The following is a 22181-nucleotide window of genomic DNA, read 5'->3' on the forward strand; positions in this document are numbered from 1 at the left end:
GAAGACCTCCTTAAATTATTAAAACAATTCTCTGATTCAGCGGATGGTCAGGGTCACTACTAATATGTTCAAAATGATTTGCGCAAACACCAAAAATAACATTGGCCAACAGTGGTAGTGAAAGCAAAGCTAGTCTATCCCATGGCACATGTCAGACAACTCTAATCTCTATTTATCTCATGCCAAATTACTAGATTTCTGCATCACTTAGCAAACAGGAACATTAGCCCCGTCAGCCCTAGCAAACAAAGAGCTGCATATCTTACACGCCTCATCACATGGCAATCTTATCAGAATCTTTTATGTTGACCTTGTCTATATCACCAAGGTGATATGTCACCAAGGTGATATGTAGAAGAAGTTATAGAGATTATAGATATAACAAATGGGGTGTAATAATATCCTGGTACGGACCAATAAATATATATTGCAGTTACCAACTGTTGACACTTGCCATAAAAACACTCAGCATGAAGGTTTTGGTAGTGATAGCCTTGTTGGCTATTTCAACATGTATCGTTGAGAGTTCAACTACAGATGACAGCTATCTCAGCTCTTGTAACAAGTTTTTTTACAAGTAAGTTACCAAACTACAGGCTCTGGAGAGTGTCATTATTATACATTATATAATTGCTGTAATTATAGTTTAAATATCATTAATGTTAAAAAGTAATATTTTTGTTGCAAAAACTCGATGAATTAAGATTTGTTAGGATTTTAGAACTGATTTATAGATTCATTGCTTCGACGTGTTACACATCTATATCCAATGTATATAAAACTCAATGTTTGTCTGTAGTCGTTCGGTGTCTGTCCAGCTGTAGCAATTAAAATCTACCAATGAAAAATCGGTGTCGCAGAAGATTTGATCTCGCAACCTCCCGTTCACAAGGCGACAATCTAACCCATTAGGCTACATGGAATGCAATGGATTTTTTGAACAATATAAGTCATTATCTGGGTTAAAATACGCATAGCGACTCTGCACATACGCTCAACGTCACTAAAGGTTGCTCTGACGGCTCTTATTAGCAAGTTTAACAATATGTATACTAGCCTACTCTGAGTCGCCAATAGCAACCGCATTACCTGCCACTGTTTACAAGCTGTTTTTTATACCTGTGCAATGCCGGCATTCAGCCTAGTGCACTCTATATAACAGATAATACTGTGTTAGTAAGGAAATAGGGGGGTGTATAAGGTCTGTAGGCTTTGTTCCTGGTATTTAAGTGGCTATACAGGCAGTCCTCACACAACGATGAGTTTACTCTCTGAAGACCTCAATCGACAATCATTATGCAATTGATTTTGTCATTAAATGAATCCCTACCCCTTCTGAGCGCCATTGCATACATACATGTATATTCTATTTATACTCTACTGTATTTCTTCACTCAATCTCGTTCTCTACTTTTTATGCGTTTTTTTATAGTAAGTGTAATAAGTACATTTAGTTTTAACCATTAAGTTTTCTTCATTTAGCTTTTGTGTGTCGGCAAACATGTACACAAATGTCAGCCTACCGTAGAGTACATTGTTGTAGATATTGCATGTTTTTATCAATTCTTTATGTTTCCCTTCTTCATTTAGCATTTGTGTGTAGCATAGGTACATGCTCTTATATCTCTATGTACATAGGTTTTAGCTCCCAAACATCCGATTCCGTATGTGCATGAAAACGATGACATGGGTAATATTCATGAATTCATGGTTACTTTACTGATTTCAAGAAATATATTTTCTTTTTATTTTCATTTAACATCTTTTAATATTTTTAACGTTTCGTATATATTTTTATTTATAAAATATTTATTTATATTTAATATTTTTGACCACTTCTATGATTTCCAACATGCTGTAGTAACTCCGAATCGCCTGCAAGCAAGCCCGTCGTTAAGTGAAGACTACTCATAGACTATTTGACAACTGCTTTTACACAATAGCAGTTTCATTTTCCTTATTTTTGATAAATATGCTGATTCATGTTTTCAAGTTCTTACTTCATGGATTATGAGACCAAAAATTATCATAGAATATTAACAGCGTTAACAACGTAATTATGGCTATTATATTATTATATATATTAACTTTTAATAACATATATATATGTTATTAAAAGTTTTATGATTACTCTCAACGAGCAACTAAACATTAGGATTAAATTTTGTATAAGCCAACCGTATCAGATTCTTTTTGTTATTTCCTATCTAACTTCAGCTATAAGAGATTTGACAGCGGAATGACTACCACACGTGTTTACTAACGTGACCAAAAGTTTAACTTGTCATTTTGAGCGCAATACATAATCTACATCTAATTTTTGCTACGTTATTGTGCTTCGCTAGTCACTGCATCAAAGTTTTCTGTTACACTCAGATCAACTGCCCCAAAAGGATTCAGCTCTGGCTCTCTCAAATACATTTGCCAGCGATACGAAGGAACGTTCCATTTTGCTACTCTTTATGACACATCCAAGAGAATCCCTCTCTACTCCGCTTACACCATAGATGAATTTCCCTGTAGTGGGAAACAGCCATCTAGAAGGAGCTCTTGGTTCATTGAGCCTGAGGTAGTTTGGTTTCCACTATCAGCATAATATATTTGCTGTGAAGCTTATCTATGACATGTTTGAGTTTTGACTTTTGATAGTTATGACATGACCTAGCAAATTTGTGACATGACCTAGTAGATTTGTGCACAACTGTAGCTATCTTTTTGACAAATCCAAGAGTTTGAAACCATATTCTTCAATTAAAATAATGCATTGTCAATATTTTAGTTACTTCTTAAATGCTCCTTAACGCGAATTCCTCGTTTTTGTCTAGTTTATAAAGTTCATGTTTACTAATGCATTATGTTAGATTGCTGTACGCGTCCTTATAACACTCGCCGTCTGCTGTTGACAGTTGGCAGGAAGAGATAAATCTGCTGACATGGATGCAGACAAGGAGTCAGACCATGATTGGGTCATGCCTACGCAGGCTATCAATGATGACTACCACGATTCAGGCTTTGATAGAGGCCATCTTAACCCTAACTTTCATCACTGTGGCAAGTGAGAACTAAGTCAAAGACAATACTTTATAACATATTTTAGCTTTTTCCAACTAGTAGATATTCTTACTAGTAGTTTTCCAAAAAAAGTTGACCTGCAAAAATAACAACTGTCAGAGTGAAAAGCACAAAAACCTCAGTTATTGTCGCAGAACGTTAGGTTGATATTAGATACATAGTGATGACCAAAATAGTTGGGACGCCTAAAATTGAAATAACTAGAAATTCATGTTCATATATAAATAACCCGGCTGTTAGAGCAGCTAGATGACTAAAACTATATACTTTCTAATTCCTCATACTGTCAGGAGTATGATGAAACCAATTATATTAATATTATAGTTAGCTGGTTTCAATTATGAACTTTTTTACTGTGCAACATCTTCAACTGCAATATCTAGCAAGATTTCAAATATGGTCAATCTATAACACATGGTCTGCTAGATGCGACCAAATTATACAAAGAGTTGTTCAAAATTAATTTAATATGATATTTAGCAGATACTGTGTCATAGATTGACCACAATCGAAATCTTGTTAGATGTTGTAGTTGAAGATATAGCTGGCATTGTTGACAGGAATGAGAACTAGTAAAACCTCAACCAAAGCATGGGTTTGGTTTTGTGAAGGAAACAGTAATAACCTTAGCTGACATCTCTGTTGTGGTGCTTTGTCAGAGTCAGCACCTCATCAGTTCTGCCTAATCGAGTATGACTTTCTGATAGCATTATGATGTTAGATTAATGCTTCTATTTTGTTATGGCTGAAATCAGTATTTAAACTGATTTCAATCAAATGAAAATATGATTGATAGAAAATTGTTTGTAGATTTCATCCCTTGGATAAGAGTTAGCGAATGGTGCAAAATCACCTAGCAGAACATGTCGTGTGTTCAAATCACCTAGCCAAATATGCCAAGTGTGCTCAAATCACCTAATCGAACATGTCAAGTGTGCTCAAATCACTTAAGAGAGCATGTCAAGTGTGCTCAGCTCACCCAAAAAACATGACAAGTGTGTTCAAATTACCTGACAGAACATGCGAAGTGTGCTCAAATTACCTGACAGAACATGCCAAGTGTGTTCAAATTACCTGACAGAGCATGCCAAGTGTGCTCAAATTACCTGACAGAGCATGCCAAGTGTGCTCAAATTACCTAACAGAACATGCGAAGTAGGCACAAATCACGTAATATAACAAGACAAGTGTGCTGCCTACATGCAGCAGCTCATATAGTTACATGTACCTAGAGCTCGTTGTAAAACTTGTATATGAAAAATTTATTTGGTAGATATGCTTGTACTATAAAACTTACCCTAACATGTAACATGAGATGTGTTCTCCTTAGAACATAATCGCTCTAAACACCAATTACCGGAATTTCACACGTCATGGGTGGCTTTTAAATTTTAAATTTAATAAATTATTTTTCAATGCAGATATCTGAAGAAAGACAGTCAATAATGATACCAAAAACCTAAACTTGAAAGTAAAAAGTTGAAAGTGCTGCCTAAAATGAATAATAGACTAAAATTCAGGCCCACAAGAAGTCTGTAAAAGCATTGCAATCAATATCTACACTTCAGCTTATTGCGTTAATAATTGAGATATAAGAAAAGTAACAGCACTAAACCGATATCCAAACTGATTCCACGTTTCCTATCTTTTACCTCAATATTTGATCAAAGCGTAAAATCTCATCCTGTTCTCACCATAGAAAAAGCATTATTTTCACTTCGCTTCCTTTGAGAAAGCGAGACAACTTTTTTGCTAAAGCTATTAGTTTAAGGCATCACATCTATCACACTACCAAAAACAAAAAACATGTTGTGTAAGGCACGACAATTCTTGTCTATTTAATTAAAAACTTTATACTTATAATCAGACACCAATGTTACTCACTCTATTTGCACCTCAGCAGTTTAGTTAACTATCTGTGTTGGTTTAGACTCATATCGTGCCTTTTATTACAGGGTTGATAGATAATTTACTCTTTTTGAAAACTAAAAGTTCATGCTTGCAATTGTGGCTCTAAATATTAAATATCATGAAGGTGCCAATAAACTTTCTGGTATAGTTCTTTTCTTTTTCACATGAGTTGAGCCCCTCGCGGTTTGCCTATTTGGGCATTTGCCTGATAACTGCAGCGCACAGAAATCATGTACATGTAATATAAGCCACATTCATAGACATAGCGACGGCAAGGGTATATACTTTAGCATGAGTAAGGTTCATGACCTTAAACAGTTTGCAGCAGAAAACTACCAGCACAAGTCAGTATATGATGATACAAAACACTGGCCGTCTTTCTGTTCTACTAGTTTTATTGAAACTAACCCTACAATATTGTAGCTTGTAACTTGTTACTTGAAATTGCCTCACAAACAAGTTGTAAACCTTAATTTTCATATGTTGAAGCTTTTGCATGGCTCGATCCTGAATTGCGAAAATATTGTGCAAAATTATTGAATGACAATTTCCATGGTTTGCGTATATGGAATATTTTTATAAAAAAGTCGTGAGTTTTACTCTTCAGCAAGGATAATTGTTTGTGTTGATAAAGATAACTCACATTGAACGCCTAGCAGAGCTGAAGCTTTTTTCGTTATAAAGCATGCAAGGATATGAAAAGCCAACACGGTATATATATTATTTTACTGGCTTAATATATTTTATACTATATTTTATATATATTCTTTATATACATTAATAACTGCATGTTTTATAAACTTTTATATAGGTTATGTATTTTATATATACTTTATATATTACAGTAGGCTGAGTTGAGCTCATACCCATTACAGAAGAATGAATTCAGTTGAACCTGGCGCATGCCGTTCTGTGTTCAGTAATACTTATGATTTAAAGTACAATATGCATGGTTGCTGTGTTTAGTGTATGAGGGTTAAGGAGATATACAAAAAAGACCAGGCTGACACAATGCATGACATGTAGTAGCGTAGTGGCTTCTTTCATGCTTTACCAAAACTTGTATATGATTTGGCAAGTTTTGAAACAGCATAGTTACAGAAAGCTGACCAACTACTACTAATATTTTAAGCAACACAAATATTGAATCTTGCCTAAAAACCTAATAATCTACAAACCTTAAAAGCTCAAAAGGTACAAAGCTAACAAATTAAAAAGCTAAGATGAGCCAAGGCTACTAAATACCTCAGGCACAAATATATATTAAGCTTGCACCAGTCTAAAAGTAAACCAACTTGTCTACAGCACTTTTACGGTGTAAAGCAGGAAATTTGCTTTGCCCTGCTGCATTGCGGCAAACAATTATTGTATTTCATTTGTGGTCATTAGAACTCTTCTTGCACACTATTTAATAAAACAAACACACGAGCTGCCTTGGCAGCAGATTGACTAGGCATTATATGGGAAGCACTTTACAGCTCTACATCCATGCGGTGTTCTACATTTATGAATTTAACTAAGAGACGAAGCTAAACAAATGCTTGTGAAAAACTGAAGTTTTGCAAAGTCCTTTTTGTGACAGCCTAGTTAAGAATGCTTCACAAGGTAGACAAGCTGTTATTTTTAGAAACCTTCTATTTGAGCCGTATTTTTGTACTTTACAGGTTTGCCGCGCATAAATCAATACAGCTAATGAAAGAGTTGGTCTCGCTGTCTGAGTTTATGTCCTCGGAGAGTGTTAGTCTTTCTGCTGCTATAAACCATAAACATAAAATCAAACAAGTTAATGCAGGCACCATCATGCTTCATTAGCTTATGCGGGTAAACAATGTGTCCATTTTGCCATTTTACATTGGCAATGGCGGTTATAGCTACCCTCACTTTTTCTAACGCACAATGCATCGAGTTTCTGATATATTGAAAATAAGTTTTCTTTTGCAGCGATAGAACAGCCACTTTTTCACTCACAAACAGCATACCACAAGATCCATGTTTCAACAGAATTGTCTGGTACCATATTGAGGTAGAAACACTGGAGCGTATGGAAAACTCGTGCGCATTTGACAAGGCTAAGAGATACATTATAGTAGGGGCAGTCCCTTCTGCAGATCAAAGGATTCCATTTAATGACACGGTTATCCGTAAGTATCAAAAACTTACCTTTAACCAGTCAGAGACTGGTTAGTTATTAGTTTACTAAAAAACTTGCATTTTCAATAATAGAGATGGATAAATAATTAATGAGTTATAAAAAACCTGTATTTGCTTAAATTTAGCTTGGAATAAAACTCCATAGACAAAAGCTTCAAGCACAAGTACCTTGGGTACAAAACATTTTATCTGTTTACAAATATTACCACTCCAATATAATAATAACACTAATTGACATGCAGTTTATAAAAAAATTTCTGTTTTGATCCACCACTTCAATCTCCTGCTGGTATAACAAGTGCTCACAAGAAGTTCACTTTCGTATTCAATTTAAACTGACTAATACATATTTGTAAATATTTGCATTTATTTAAAAACTCAATATTTAAAAACTATTTTGGGTTATGACATACTTTGATCATCAGAATCCAAATTTTTAAAAAGAGGAAATTAAAGTATGACTGAAATCTCTTAGAACTGAGATGTTTAGAGTTGCGGACACGGGTGTATCAGCAGTCAATTGGGTAAGTGCAATAAGACACTCTGACAGACTGCTGCCTGATAATCTTGCTGATTCACCTTGCTAGGCGGATATCTACAAGCGCCTCATTCTAAGAAAGTGATATTACAATCAATGAGAGTACTGTGTAGTATTAAAACTAAAGCTTTTCCAATTGGTAGTTGATCTAGTAGTTTAATAGAGTCTCCGGCTGTAGCAGGGTGATACGCTAAAATATGCTGCGTCAGCATAGTCCTAGTCAGCATAGTCCTACTGAAAATAACCTGTGCTTAGTTTTAGTTTTTGGGCATACAAAAGTTGTGGATTCAAATGAATAGTTGAGAGCCAATATTTAAAAGCTTCTGTTAAAACGTGTTTCTAATATGGCTGAACTCACTTTGTAAAATTCTCTTTTGGCAGATGACAAGCCTGACAAAGCGACAGGAAGGGTCAATGTGCCCGAGTACTCATGGAGCATGTCATGCTGCGATGCCAGTGACTCTAACGGCGCCCACCAGTCCTCGTGGAGCGGAGTAATAGCACAGAACAAGGCTGGTGGAACTGTTGAAAATTTTGCTAGCTTGGTTAAGATGGAGAGAAGACTACAGGCGCTGTATGGATACAAAGGGGCAATCAAGCTTTTGGCTGATGGTTGCGGAGATGGTTCGGCAGACACCGATCAATCATTTGGTTAAGCTGACGCATTGCATTCTGATTGCCAGCACATGTGAAACTGTCTAAACGCTGTCTAAACGCTGTCTAAACGCTGTCTAAACGCTGTCTAGACGCTGTCTAAACACTGACTAAACGATGTCTAAAGCATTGCCAAGAATTTCTAACTACATGTAGACTTTCAAATAAACTGTAACTTTCAGCAACTCCACTTATTACTATTTGTTAGTACCCTGGCAGTCCAGTGCGCCACGAGAGATATAATCATGATGTAGTAATCACGGATGTAATAAATATCTACATACATGTCATCATTCTAAAATACAGCCAAATGGTCACATGGTGCAGATGGTAGCGTGCCTGGCTGCAAAGCTGGTCTGAGTTCAAATACTGTGGGATGCAATCTTTTTTTCAACATCCAACTGTGGCTTTGGACAAACAGACAGACACAGTTATTATTATAGTAAAGGCTCATCAATTGCTCTGTCACGAGATAAAAACGGGTCTCAAAACGTAACTGTGCATATTTTCTGGAAGCAAAGTTGTGTGGCTGATAAGGTTTAGGAGTAAAAGGTAAAAGTAATCTTGCCACCTGACTGACTAGTTCGTGTTAGACAATCAGCCAATCTTCATAGTTTGTTCTATAGAAACACTTGCTCTATAGAAACACTTGCTCCATCGCTTACCAACTATAGTTGTGGTAAGAAGAGACAGTCAAAAAACTTTAGATGACAAGCAAGTCTTGCTAAACGATTAGAGGCTCTACATAAACCAAATCCAGTTGCAGTTATGTCAACTAAATTTGGTGACAGGTAATTTGGTGCATTTATGACTAGTAAAGACCCAGTTAGTCCTCACAAACTGTTCAAAGTAGAATTCCGTAGCAGTTAGTGGGTAGAAGAAGCTACGTATAATCTAAATTGACTGCAGCTGTTACATAATTGAATGTTATTAATTACTACTTTGATGAAATAGTTTAATCTATTCTGTTTAGTTAGAAGACTTGTCAAGATTTGAGTAATTGCTCCATAGGTTTACATAAGATCTTATCGGTAGGCAATAGAACCCACGTCATCTATCAAAGATGCAACAGATATGAGGGTCAGCTCCCTCAGCATCTGTCTGCTTGGGCTCACATATCCGTCTGCGGATCAGATATTTTCCTTGGAGTTATTTTCCCAATTTCTCCTTTGACCACTGATTCTTCATTTGCGAGAAATTGCATTATGGTTGGTCTGGTTGTTTTACCAACATAATAAAGTTCTACTTTAATCTCTGTGAAATGAAAGACGAGTGACAAGAGTACAGTTTTTCAAATTGAACTTTTTTACTCATTAAATAGACAACTTTCACTTGATAGTTCTGAACAAAACTAGCTTCTGCGAATCTTTGTTCTATCATTATGACTAATGATAATCAGTAGAATATAATAACACAAATCATAGCATTTTGTAAACCACTGATTTCAAACCGCATAATAAATACAACAGCAGCGCAGAAACATGTTAATTCTTGTTATTTCTCCATGCTAGAAAAACATTTTACAAGTATCAAGGTTGCAAAGTTCAACGGAATGGATTCTAGATGTGTCTCGAGATGAGATATGGGCATGTGTCTTAGTACCTAGTCTAATATACCCACAATGCACGGTTCCGGTCAAGTTGATTATCTAGTATTTGGTAGTTAATTCCATTGTTCACTGTGTACTAGGATCAGAGTTGATTTTTCTCTTTGATTCATCAAGTCTTTCATCAATTTGCCTGGTAGAGAAGAGCCTTAATAGATTGCAGAGAGGACAACTCTAAATACTGTGAGTGAACAGGTAGCTAGCGATACGTATAGCAGAGAGATTGTGTCTGTTATTATTAAAACTCGACACAAGCCAAGAGCTTTTGACAAAGATGTGAAGACTTATGTTAAGTTCTTACGGGTGAGATTAGCCTCACTACAGAGATAAGGTAGTTGACAGCGTGTTCTGTGTAACCAAGTCTAACGTAATTCTATATACAGATTTAATGAGAGAATGTTCAACATCTCTTATAAGCAGTAAAGTTATGCAGGCAATCTGTTAAATGGACCAAAGTCTGTCCATTGTACCACCTACATAGCCCTATTACTTAAATCAACTGTAATTATACCAGTGAAATGTAACATGAAATAAACGTTGTCTTATCTTGTTAGACGATTTAGGATAGTAAAATTAATACCGCTACGGTGCAATGAAATGACCATAATAATTATGTGATTTAGTGCTAATGTATCCTGCAATCTACTAGAGTGTTGTTGAAAACATCACGCTATAGAAAACCTAAATGTCTTGCTTGTCACTAATATATTACTGATTCCTTACCTGATCTCTTCTAAAAGACTATCTCTTTTCTCTCTCAGCGTGTTTATAGTCTCTACCTTTTTTCCTTCTTTTTTTGTTTGACTGTGTCGAACTAGAAAATGAATTTTTTCACAGTCAGTACTCAGACAATTCATGTGATCAAAGTTAGTAGATAAAAACTTATTTTTATTTTAGATATTTAAATCGCGACATAAATTGTTGCTTCAGTTGTTGAGATAAAATCGTATACATGTACATCAAAATTTTTTAAAGCATTTTTGCTTATAAATTTTTAGTTGAAAGTCCACTCATGACATAAAAAATTTATTTTATGCTTCCGTAAAGCTAAAGCAGGTACCCAAACTTCTTCATTGTAAGTTATATCACAGTCAAATATATAATATATAATATATACAAATATATTATATGTCACGCTAACTACTGCTACAACTATTTTTTATAGAGGTTGTTGAATTTTTATGAGTCTGTCTGTGAGATCACATATGAATACATAATATATAAAATAGTTCGTGTTTAATATATTTTAAAATCATGAAGACTGCTGTATTCAGAAAGTAATATCTATTCTTTTGTCTGTTTTTTCTCACAACCAGCTATGTAATAAAATAATTATCTCACAGCCAATCAGGATTCATTTTATATAGAGCAAAGTATATATTAGCCTCGGTACCACCAAAGTGTTAGTCAATGCTCAATCCACAACTGTGGTCCCATTTTATAAAGAAGTCTATTATAGGAGTTGCTATCTCGCAGCAAAAGCTACATAATTACTAACCTGTACCTTGTTTTGCTCTTGGATTGTTTGTTGTTTGGACATATAAAGGTTGACTTGAGACACTTTTGCTAGTTCTCTTTCTGCTTGTAGGCTGCAAGTAAAACGTAAAAGCTGAGAGTTGAAAAAGGCAAGAGAAGGGAGGTGCAAGACCTTTTCCTTCCAAGACAATATAATTAACCTAACTTCTTATCATGTCATGTTAAACTACACATAAACACCGTGAGCAACTCAGAGATGCCTGTGTCTATAAGGTCAGTGGATATGGTACTCAGATGGTACACTCATCTGCCGTAAAAACATGATAGCACATGGGTGAACATATGTCTCCTGTACTTATTTGTTCAAGCTGATCTATGTGTTATGGGTTTATCCTCTTCCTGTAGAGTGTTTAGTGAATTGTTCTCTCATTAATTAAACAATAGACTATGTAAATGCATGTAGTTAAACCAGTTCTATGAATAACGATATAGTTTCATTACTATGGCTAATAAAAGGCATAATGTGCTGCACCACATTTTCCTGAAAGCTTGATTTCTGCCACAAATGTTTTTATGATAATTCAATAATATTTGCTTGCATTGTTGGATGGAATATTTTTTCATCTGCAAAAAATGAAATACTAAAATTAGGGTTTTAACAAGTTTAGAAACCAGATTTTTAATACATATTTCTTTTTTAGCTTTGATCATTAAAGGTGGATGATAGACTGAGTTCAGATGTGGGCCTGGGAAAACTCTCAGGCTAATAATAAACTAAGGATAGTTAGGATACACATCGGCTGCCGAGGTGTGACTAGACCTGCACAGGTTTACCCGTGTACTTACAAATCATCTCCTGTTATTTACATTCTTCTGACTACCTGCTGTTCACTGCACCAGTTTATCACTACTCTCGGCATCTCTACCTTTACACGTAATTGTCATGACAGTTTCCTGTCACACTGGTGCACAGGGCTTCGCTATGTTCAGAATTGGCTAGGAACACACGCTCGCTCAGCAGAGGCCTCATTACTATAGGTGCGATTAGATGATCTCATAATTCATCAGTAAGAGAATTTTAAATACACTTTGATCAATATGCTGTTGACCAATCATGTGCTCCAATACATTGCAAAAGCAGCATCATCATCAGTGTAATTGGTTATAAGAAATAAATGAGAGACAGTAGAATATGTATATCAAGAGACAGAGTTAGGAAGAAGAACAAGTAGCCCAAGGGCGTGATAGGCATTTACTTTCATAGAGCCATTCATAGAGTCATTCATTTATCTTCTGCTTACATTTTATGCTCATTCCACAGAAGCTGTTTGCAGTAACTTTCAATATTTATTTCTCATGAGATTATTGAATATCCATCTATTTCTGGTCGTTAAGAAAGCATGACCTTCAATGGTTTATTCTTAAGCTTTTTGTAGGGCATACTTCTAAATCAAAGCTGTGCCAATTAAACTGTGTTAAAGGACAGTGTGCTCTAAAAATCAGCCAACTTTATTTACATCAATGGATGCGTGGCACTCTAATATTGAGGAGACAACTCTGTACCCTACCGCTAATATTTTATCATTTAGTTGTTGAAGAGACAACTACAAGAGACAACTTGTCCTATATATTCACACCTAAACTAGCATAGTAGCAAGCCAAGCTTGTATTAAACAGACACTCAGACATGTATAGCAAAGGTTGCTACTCAGTTTTTCTTGAAAGCTGTATTATGTTTATATTATTACTATTATTGTTATTATTATTGTCCTTGTTGATTTCCTCAGCTCTTCAGCTGGTGACAGGTTGGTATAGGGCTAGGCCCCTAATCTGGAATATCCAACACCTTTTTCAGTATTCTCGTTGATCCTAGTAGGGTAGAGAATAGTACTCTAACTACTTTCTTCTTCTCTGTGTCTAGCAGCTTAAGATTATTATTATTATTATTATTGTAAAAGTTTTTCCTTACAGTCGTGTGGTGGTAGATGACTGGTTTTAGTCCGTGTTGAGTCCGGGTTTTAACGAAAGGCCAAATGATCCAACATCTTCCTCAATTCCACTAAGAGAGGTTCTTCCTCAATATGTGAGCTGTTCCTAAGATGTCTGTCTTCTGTATAGTCTCAAAAGACATGTTTACTCCTACCTCACCCAAGTATGCTATATGCCTCTTTGATATTGTTCCGAGTGCACCAATTACTATTGGTACCACTTCGGTCTTCACCTTCCACAGTCTGTTTATCTCGAACCCAAGCTCTTTGTATTCACCAATCTTCTCATCTTCTTTCTGTACTACCCTTGTGTCTCCAGGTATTGCTATGTCTATGACCTGACGTTGTTTGGTTTCTTTGTTTATTAGTATCAGCTCTGGTCTTCTAACTTTAATAACCTTGTCTGTCTGCACGTTGAGGTCCCATAGCAGCTTCACTTTCTTATTCTCCAATACAGCTTCTGCATGGTGGTCGTACCATTTTTTGTGTGGGGCAACTCATGTTTCTTGCATATGCTTCAGTGCACTGCATTTGCCACTTTGTCATGCCACCCTTTATATTCTGTCGGTGCGATCTTACTGCATTCGCTGACTATGTGGGACACTATTTCATCTTTCTGCTTGCACAATCTGCATTTCGAATCGTTTGTTGACTTTTCTATCTTGGCCTTCCTATAGTTGGTTCTTAATGCTTGCTCCTGGGCAGCAATGATCAGGCTTTCAGTTTCTCGTTTGAGGCATCCCCTCTTCACCCATTGCCATGGCTCCTTTGCTGCTTGATCCTCTGTCTGTCTTAGATGTTGTCAGTTCACTGGCTTATCATGCCAGTTTTGCTTTCGTTCAGTTTCTGATGGTTTCTATACTCTTGTCTTCCATGTTCACTGTTGGTATTTATGATCTTATCCGCTGTTCTTATAAATAAAACTGGGCTGCCTTCTGTGTACTTTTTCAGACTGTGACTTTTGTATTTTACAGTTTCCTCTACACTCATTAATCCTCTTCCTCCTTGGTTCCTTTCAACATATACTCTATCTACATCAGATCTTGGATAAAGACCTTTATGCATTGTCATCAGTTTTCGCGTCCTTCTGTCCAGTTGCTGTAACTCACCCTTCATCCACTGAATAATCCCTGCTCCGTATCTGTACAAAGATACAGCTCATGTATTGATAACGGTAATGAGATTTCCAGCAGTCAGCTTTGATTTCAGCACTTTCATGAGCCTGTGAATGTATTCCTTCTTGATCTTGGCTTTCATTTCAGATTGTTTTATGTCGCCTGCCTCCATAACTCCTAAATATTTGTAGCTTTCATTATTTTCTAGTTCATGGATTTCTGTTTCATTTGGTAGCATGATATTTCCTCTGCCAGTTAGTTTCCCTCTTATCATGGTGATGGTAACGCACTTATCTAATCCAAACTCCATATCGATGTCATTGCTGAAGATTCTCACTGCGTGTATCAGTGTCGCAATCTCATTCTTGTTCTTCCCATACAGTTTCAGGTGATCCATATACAGTAGATGGTTAACTGCACATTTGTTTTTTAGATGGTACGCTTGTTTAACTTTGCGCAGTACAGTTGTGAGGGGTATCATTGACATCACAAACATCAAAGGAGAAAGACTGTTTCCTGGAAGATACCTCGGCTGATCGATACTTGTCCTAGTTCTTTCCCTCCATTTTCTAGCTCTGTTGTCCATTGTTTCATACCTGCTGTCATGAAACTCTTGATGTTTTCTGAGAACCCTAACATATCCATTTCTTTCATTAACCAATCAGTGGGGTCCATATCATACGCTTTTCTGTAGTCAATCCATCCCATCACCAAGTTGGTTTTTCTTGCCTTACTGTCTTTCATAACACACTTATCTATTATCAATTGATCTTTAGTTCCTCGACTTTTCCTATCACAGCCCTTCTGTTCTCATGGTAGTAGTTCATTTCTCTCCAGGTGTGCATAAATGCTGTCCGAGATCATTGCAGTCAGTACTTTGTACATTATTGGAAGGCAGGTAATCGGTCTATAGTTTGATGGTATAATAATAATTATAATTGTTATTATACCATCAAACTACCAATATTAAATTTGATGATAGTAATAATAATAAGTATTATTATTATGGTTATGGGAAAGAAAAAACTTTTGGTAGTTTTGAGTGTTGTTTTGATGACTGAAATATTTGCACTACATGTATTTGCCTTTCGGTCTTGAATATGCCAGCATACTGCAACATGCCTTCAGTAGTTTCACTTGTAGTAATATATAAAAGTAGTTCACTTTGACATAATAATACAGTCTTAGAATAGTTTCTCACAAAGAATCCAGCTTCGCACTGATATCTCTTACAGCAACTGGATAATTAAACTAATATAAATTATTTTATAATATAATAATAATACCTTATTAGAACAATAACAAATATCTACTTGATTTTACAATTACACTACCTTACCATGCGGCTGATTGGGTTCTCACCTCTTCTTTCCATGCTGCCTTTGATGCTGCCTTCAGACCTCTTGTTTCTTTTTTACCCATTACATAATCGAAGTGTATCTGTGAAGTTGTGTCCCCATTCTCTTTGGCCAGATCGAAAGAGCTCTGAGGTGACTTATGAGACGTTATCTCTGGCACAGAATGTGACACACCTGAGAGTGATCGATGTGTTATAGCTGTCGGTGCTGACTTAATTGTTGGAGATATCCTCAGTCTGTCCATCACCTGGAGAATAGAAAATGATATTTTAGTTTTTGTGGAGAAAAAGGAGGGAAAAAATACAAAGGGATGCGGAGGGGTAAACTCTGAGGTGAAAATGTAAAACCCCTTGGCAGCCTAGAGGAGGTAACATACACATATATGAGTCACTAAATGAACATGTTGAGATAAAGTTCAACGTCACAAAGTGTTTAATATTAAACTTATTAATAAGATTTAAGATTTAAAATTTAGGCTAAAAGTCAGCATAAAGTGCTCAGTATTAAAATAGAGTTTACTATAAATTTGGTAAAAAAAATTATTAAAATTTTACCAAGCATAAACATTACTAAAAGTTTTATATTACGCAAAAGGTGTTTAACACTCATCAAATAAAGTACTTAGTCAAATCACCTAAGCATTTTATCTGATGAGTGTTACACACCTTTTGTGTAATATGAAACTTTTAGTAATGTTTATGCTTGGTAAAATTTTAATAAACTTTTTACCAAATTCATAAACAAATTTTATAATATTTTAGTATTTTCATTAATTTTATTAAAATTGATTATGGTATAGCTGGAGGCTATAATAGAATATTTCTCATTGGCTTTTTAACTATGTTAATGCAGTGCACAATTGCAAAGTTTTCAAAAATACTTTGCTGGTTTGCTTATATTCTAAACTTAGAAGTTATTGAGCAAAGTTTAAAATTACTATTTAACTTTTGTCCCAAGTAGTGTAATTACATCTAGAAAATTTCAATCCTTTCAATTACAAGTGCGACCTGTCATTGTGTATCTGTGTATATAGGCCCTTCTTTTTGATGTAATGCTTGAAACTGAAGTATTGATCGCTATAAATAGTCAAAAATTACCTGCTGTCTCTCACACTCAAGGCAAGCATTTATGGCACAGCCTTAGCAGGTGTTCTACAGTAAGTCCTTGAGCAACTACAAATATACCATGCTAATCACTCCAGGATAACTAAAACACCTGCTGCCCCTGTCATACTCCACACAATAGGCTGAATATCTAACTACTAGTAAGTAGCCTGTGAAATATATACTTACTTGGGAAACCACATCAGAGACAATGCTGTCATAGTGTGCTGTCGGAAGGTTGTCAGATGTTGGTAAAGATGTTGAACTGCTGCTGTTGACAAATGACAATGAAGAAGAGATATGTTCGACATCATCAACCTCATGGTTGTATATAACAGTGTCAGCTTGGCTGAAAGTTCTACTGGAAATGGACACTGGGCTATGGTGGTACTGCGCTGATTCTGAGGCCTCATAAGGAGCCCTGGAAGTGGACACTGGGCTATGCTGGTACTGCGCTGATTCGGAGGCCTCATAGGGAGCCCTGGAAGTGGACACTGGACTATGGTGGTACTGCGCTGATTCTGAGGCCTCATAAGGGGCCTGCAACAAACAATAAGGGAAGTGATTAATTGGTTGAGCTGCAGCAAAACAATAGGAACAGCTACCTTCCACTCAAAGCTTTTTTTATTCTTCATAAACAATTATCATGGAAGTTGCGGTTTAAAAAAACAATGTTACAAGAGTTCTTTGCACTCATAGAATAACAAAAATAACCTAAGCCTAAATACTGTAGATGGAATAGTGATAGAGTGATATTTAAACAACAGGTTACATTATTTTGAACATAGTTAAAAAAAGTTATATACATTAAAATAGATTAAAAAGTTTATATTTATTTTATGATCGTTTTTAAAATAATGTTTAAACTCACGTATGCTTAAAAGTCTAACTACACAACAATTAAAATATTTCCAAAGTAGAACTAATATTGATTTGAGACAGTACCTATTTCATTATATATTTGTGTGTTACTTATTATAATGACTGTTAATGATAAACAGACATGTTATTGCAATAACGGTACAAAAATATTGTAGATATTTCAATACACAAAAGCAGTTTTTGTTTTACTATTTTTTAAATTAAAAAGGTTTTTATAAAATTTATAAATTCCTTCAAATGTTTGCATTAATTAAACACAAATTTTATTAAAATAAAATTGTCCGTATTTAACAATTGTGATACAGTAGTATCCTAGCTGTGATACAGTAGCATCCTAGCTGCGTTACAGTAATTGTGATACAGTAGCATCCTAGCTGCAACAACAATATTTTCAAGTACAATAACTAGAGGCCTACGAGAATTAATGCTTATTACCTTACTACATAGTATGGTTTTAATACTCGATTGTAAGCATACCAGTTGTTAGAGGGAAATTACTTTTTTTTGCCTTTTTGGTTGCGTTCCTTATAATAGTTTTTTATGACTGTATTGTTGTTTATCTGCTACAATATCACTGGTAAACAGGGCTCTTTGTGGCAAAGAGCCCTGCAATTTAAAGAACTTTTTGGAGGAACAAATATTTGATAAGTTTTCTTCAAAACTTTGGATGTTGATATTTTTTAACGTTTTCACATTTGAGAGAACCCTGCAGAGTTAGTCTTTGAAGCGCATTGAAAGGGTTGATAGTGTATGGTGACAGTGGTTTCCTTTTTTATTTTAAAATTTGATACTACATACTTCTCTTTCCAGGCTTGAGTGTGAAAGATCCTTTTCATGCTCAGGATCCAGAGTGCAGTCTTCATTATTTTGAGGAAGCCTCTGATACGGAGGGGGATGGATGTGTGGTGGATGGTGCATTTGGTACAAGCCTGAAGACTGAACAAAAGATGCATTGAGCTGTGAAGCGGCAGACAGATTTGGTTGGCAGCACGGCACAGGAGGCGAGTGTGAGTGGAGTAAGTGCGTTGGAGGTGAGGTCTGCAAGGGTGGTGGCAGTACCGATGGTGGCAAGAAAGATGGTGACAATGATGCCAATGATGGTGAAGGAAATAGTGTTGAAGGTGGAGGCAGCGGAGGTGGAGGCAGAGGAGGTGGTAACAAGAATGGGGCTGGACTGAGTAAAGTTGGCGATGTTGTGATCGGTTTGTCTTGCTCTAGAATAGTTGAGTTTTGAAAAGTTCTAAACTTGTCTACAGTTTGCTTTGTTTTAGCTGAAGACAATGCTCCATCAGCTGGAGAAAAATGTGATGACTGAGTGGTCTTGGACTGTTCAGACCGAGCTCTTGCTGCCGGTGGTTTGGTGTGAAGTTTAGATGCAGTATTATTAGCGTCATCAACATCTAATATGTTATTTGTCAACTGACTGCAAAGTGATACAATAAAAGTTTAAAATTTGGTGACTTGAAGGGTGATTTTATAACTTACTCTAAACAATAAATTACGAATTGCACACGTCACATTGGTGGGAGTTATTAGCAATCTATCTGTACTGGCATGAAATGATTTGTTATAGTCAAGTGTAATGTATATTGATAGATATTAATAGTTTTTTTTTTTTTTGGTACAATTGCGTCTGAGGAGTGCTTCGCACGAAACAAATTTGTAATGCAAATACTAAAAGTTTACTTTTTCTGCAATAATTTTTCAAATATATATATATATATCTTAGTGTCTGTTTGTTGATTTGTTGGACTATCATATGTCTAGTTATAGTGATGAAATAAGCACACTTGCCGCGCTAGCTAGCATAGGCATGGAAAAACTATTTTGTACTGAAATTGAACTCAGAAACACCAGTTTTGTATACAAGTCCACTAACTATTATTCCATTAGGTTGCCTTGCCATACTATGAAGTAATTGTGGACATACTTATTACACCTGCCAATCTTTAATGGCATGTGGGGCTATCAGTGTACCAGAAGAAAAATATATGCCCAGACTTCCTCAAAATGCTATAAATATATGTATACATACATATACCGATTTAAACTTATAGCGCACCAGAAATAAACAAACACCTTCATTTAAAAGTTTAAATGGTAAATGTTATAGCCTATGTTAAAAAAAATTTCTGTGTAAAAGCCTTTTTATTAATCGTGCAATGTCGGACATTCACCTAGTAACATGTAAAACAGGCTAATTCTGCTGTCAAAATGATGATCAGTAAGCCAGTAAAATAGAATTGGCTAATAAACCAGGGAAAAATATTCAAGCCATCAATGTTAAAGTCATAAGGTTTACTTATCCAATCACTAAGATCCTAAACTGAATACCAACTACACACACCTGCTAGTTGTTGCCACAGCCTTAATCCCATCAAGAACCTGTTTTGTTCCTGTTTGCTTCGAAGAGGTAGAGCCCTATAAAAGCAAAATTTACTTAAACTGCTGACAGATACAAAAACAAACTAGTAAACATTGCAAGCTGAATAGAGCACTAAAATGCATAATTATTATGGTTTTGACAGAGTGATCACCGGAACAGTTAATGGCAGTTAGTGATTAGCTACGATATATTAGGAATGATTACTGGATTGATGGCCTATTGAACTAGAGCTAAACCACTACTATATAGTAATTAGGAAGGAGATCTAGTATGCCTAGAGGAAACCTGATTACACTGTAGTGTAACTCATGATCACAATACACTCTAAAACGCTGATGTTGCTCTTCTGCAGAAATAATTATTAGTCCACAAAACTATTTTCTGTATATTATCAGTTTTCACTAAAATTATTATAATATACCAGAGTTTGAGTTGATTTCTGAGCACAAGCTACCATAGTCTGTGTATGTTGGTGAGTCAGCTCTAGTGGGGGGTAGTATTCATCGTCCCATGTTGGAGTTTGATTGGCTGCAGCGACAGCTTGTATGGCATCACTGTACTCCGGCCATGGCTGGTTTTCTTGGCTATTCGCTAAAGTTATCTTCTCTTGGCAGTTTGCTTTCGTAACCATGCAAGTTCTCAAGCTCTAAAAGGTTGTATTTAGACTTGACTTTTTTTTGCCAGCCAACCCCAACAAATTAAATCATGCCGTGTAGAAAACATGAATAAAAATTAATTAAAATAAAATAATAACATAGAAATTCAAAAATATTAAAAAACATTTTTATGACATGAGAATGTTCTAGATATAAAACGGGCAAGATGTTCATATCTCATGTATTAAAAATGAATAAAACATAAAAAGCTGTTTTATTTTAGCCAAAATCTGACATCAAGTGCTGCCATTAATACAAAGCTTGCTTGATTCTATGTACACTCACATTAGCCATAGTATAATAACATGTACTTGTCAACTTAAATGGTGTACTTTCATGCATAACAGAATGACTCTTTCAACATTGTATTAGTTTCTTATTGAAATGTATAGCTTAAAACAAACAGCATCCATTTTATGAAGTTGTCTTTGTTATGTACTTGTATTTTCGAGTAATGCAGTGCACCAGTTATGTTTGGGGGCTTCTGAATAGCTCCCAAACATAACTGCTGGTTTGGGAGCTTCTGATTAGCTCCCAAACCATCAGTTAAATAAGCTTCAAAACCCCTTCTATGAGAGGCACATCTCTCTTGCACTCAACTCATAAAGCCTTTCTTAGATTGTTTATACACTACATTGAACATATAGTACATCAAATACACAACACGATGAGCTAACTCCTGCTAGTTGTATTTGACACTAATAATACTCAGACGACAAAATACTCTAAAATGAACTTGGTTTACTTTTATGAAAAAGAAGAGGAAGACGGCACCAAAGTTTTATTTATGATTACTGACTTACTTGAAAGGCTTGTCTCCTCCTGCATTGCATCTGACCAGCTCTTTCCTTCGCACACTGCTTACGTCGATTGCACGATGATGTACAGTCAGCATACCCTGTGCAGATCAGGATTCCATTCAAGGCGTGATCTCCACTTTTGTGGCGCGGCTTTATATATACCTGAGGCATTCAGTTTCCTTAACAAGTGTGACTCTGTCTTACCAAACAGTTATCTCCTTTAGGTTCTCTAACGGATATGTCACAGTTACTAAAAAGCTGAGAGAAGAGCAGATTGAAACTTAATTGGTTAGTCGCTGCTACTATGTGTTCAACAAACACTTGCACAAAGAAGAGCGCAATTACAGATAACAATGGAAATTATTGTCACAGCTATAAAATAATTTAAAACAACATGTTGTTTTAAAATCTAATAGATAGACAGACAAACAAATAAATAGATAAACAAATAGATAGAAAAATATATAGATAGACAGATGTATAGA

The 22181-nt window shown here is 35.7% G+C and overlaps 1 protein-coding gene across 1 annotated transcript; it reads left to right on the forward strand.

Moving 5' to 3' along the window:
* The first annotated feature begins 460 nt into the window (after positions 1 to 460).
* LOC137394694 (endonuclease domain-containing 1 protein-like) lies at positions 461 to 8405 on the forward strand. Its single transcript, XM_068081457.1, has 5 exons — positions 461 to 577; positions 2377 to 2569; positions 2907 to 3055; positions 6925 to 7124; positions 8054 to 8405. Exons 1-5 carry the CDS (start codon positions 471 to 473, stop codon positions 8326 to 8328), a joined length of 924 nt encoding a protein of 307 aa, XP_067937558.1. The 5' UTR covers positions 461 to 470; the 3' UTR covers positions 8329 to 8405.
* The last annotated feature ends 13776 nt before the right edge of the window (positions 8406 to 22181 follow it).

This window comes from Watersipora subatra, chromosome 4 (genome assembly GCF_963576615.1).
Source record: "Watersipora subatra chromosome 4, tzWatSuba1.1, whole genome shotgun sequence".
Taxonomy (NCBI): domain Eukaryota; kingdom Metazoa; phylum Bryozoa; class Gymnolaemata; order Cheilostomatida; family Watersiporidae; genus Watersipora; species Watersipora subatra.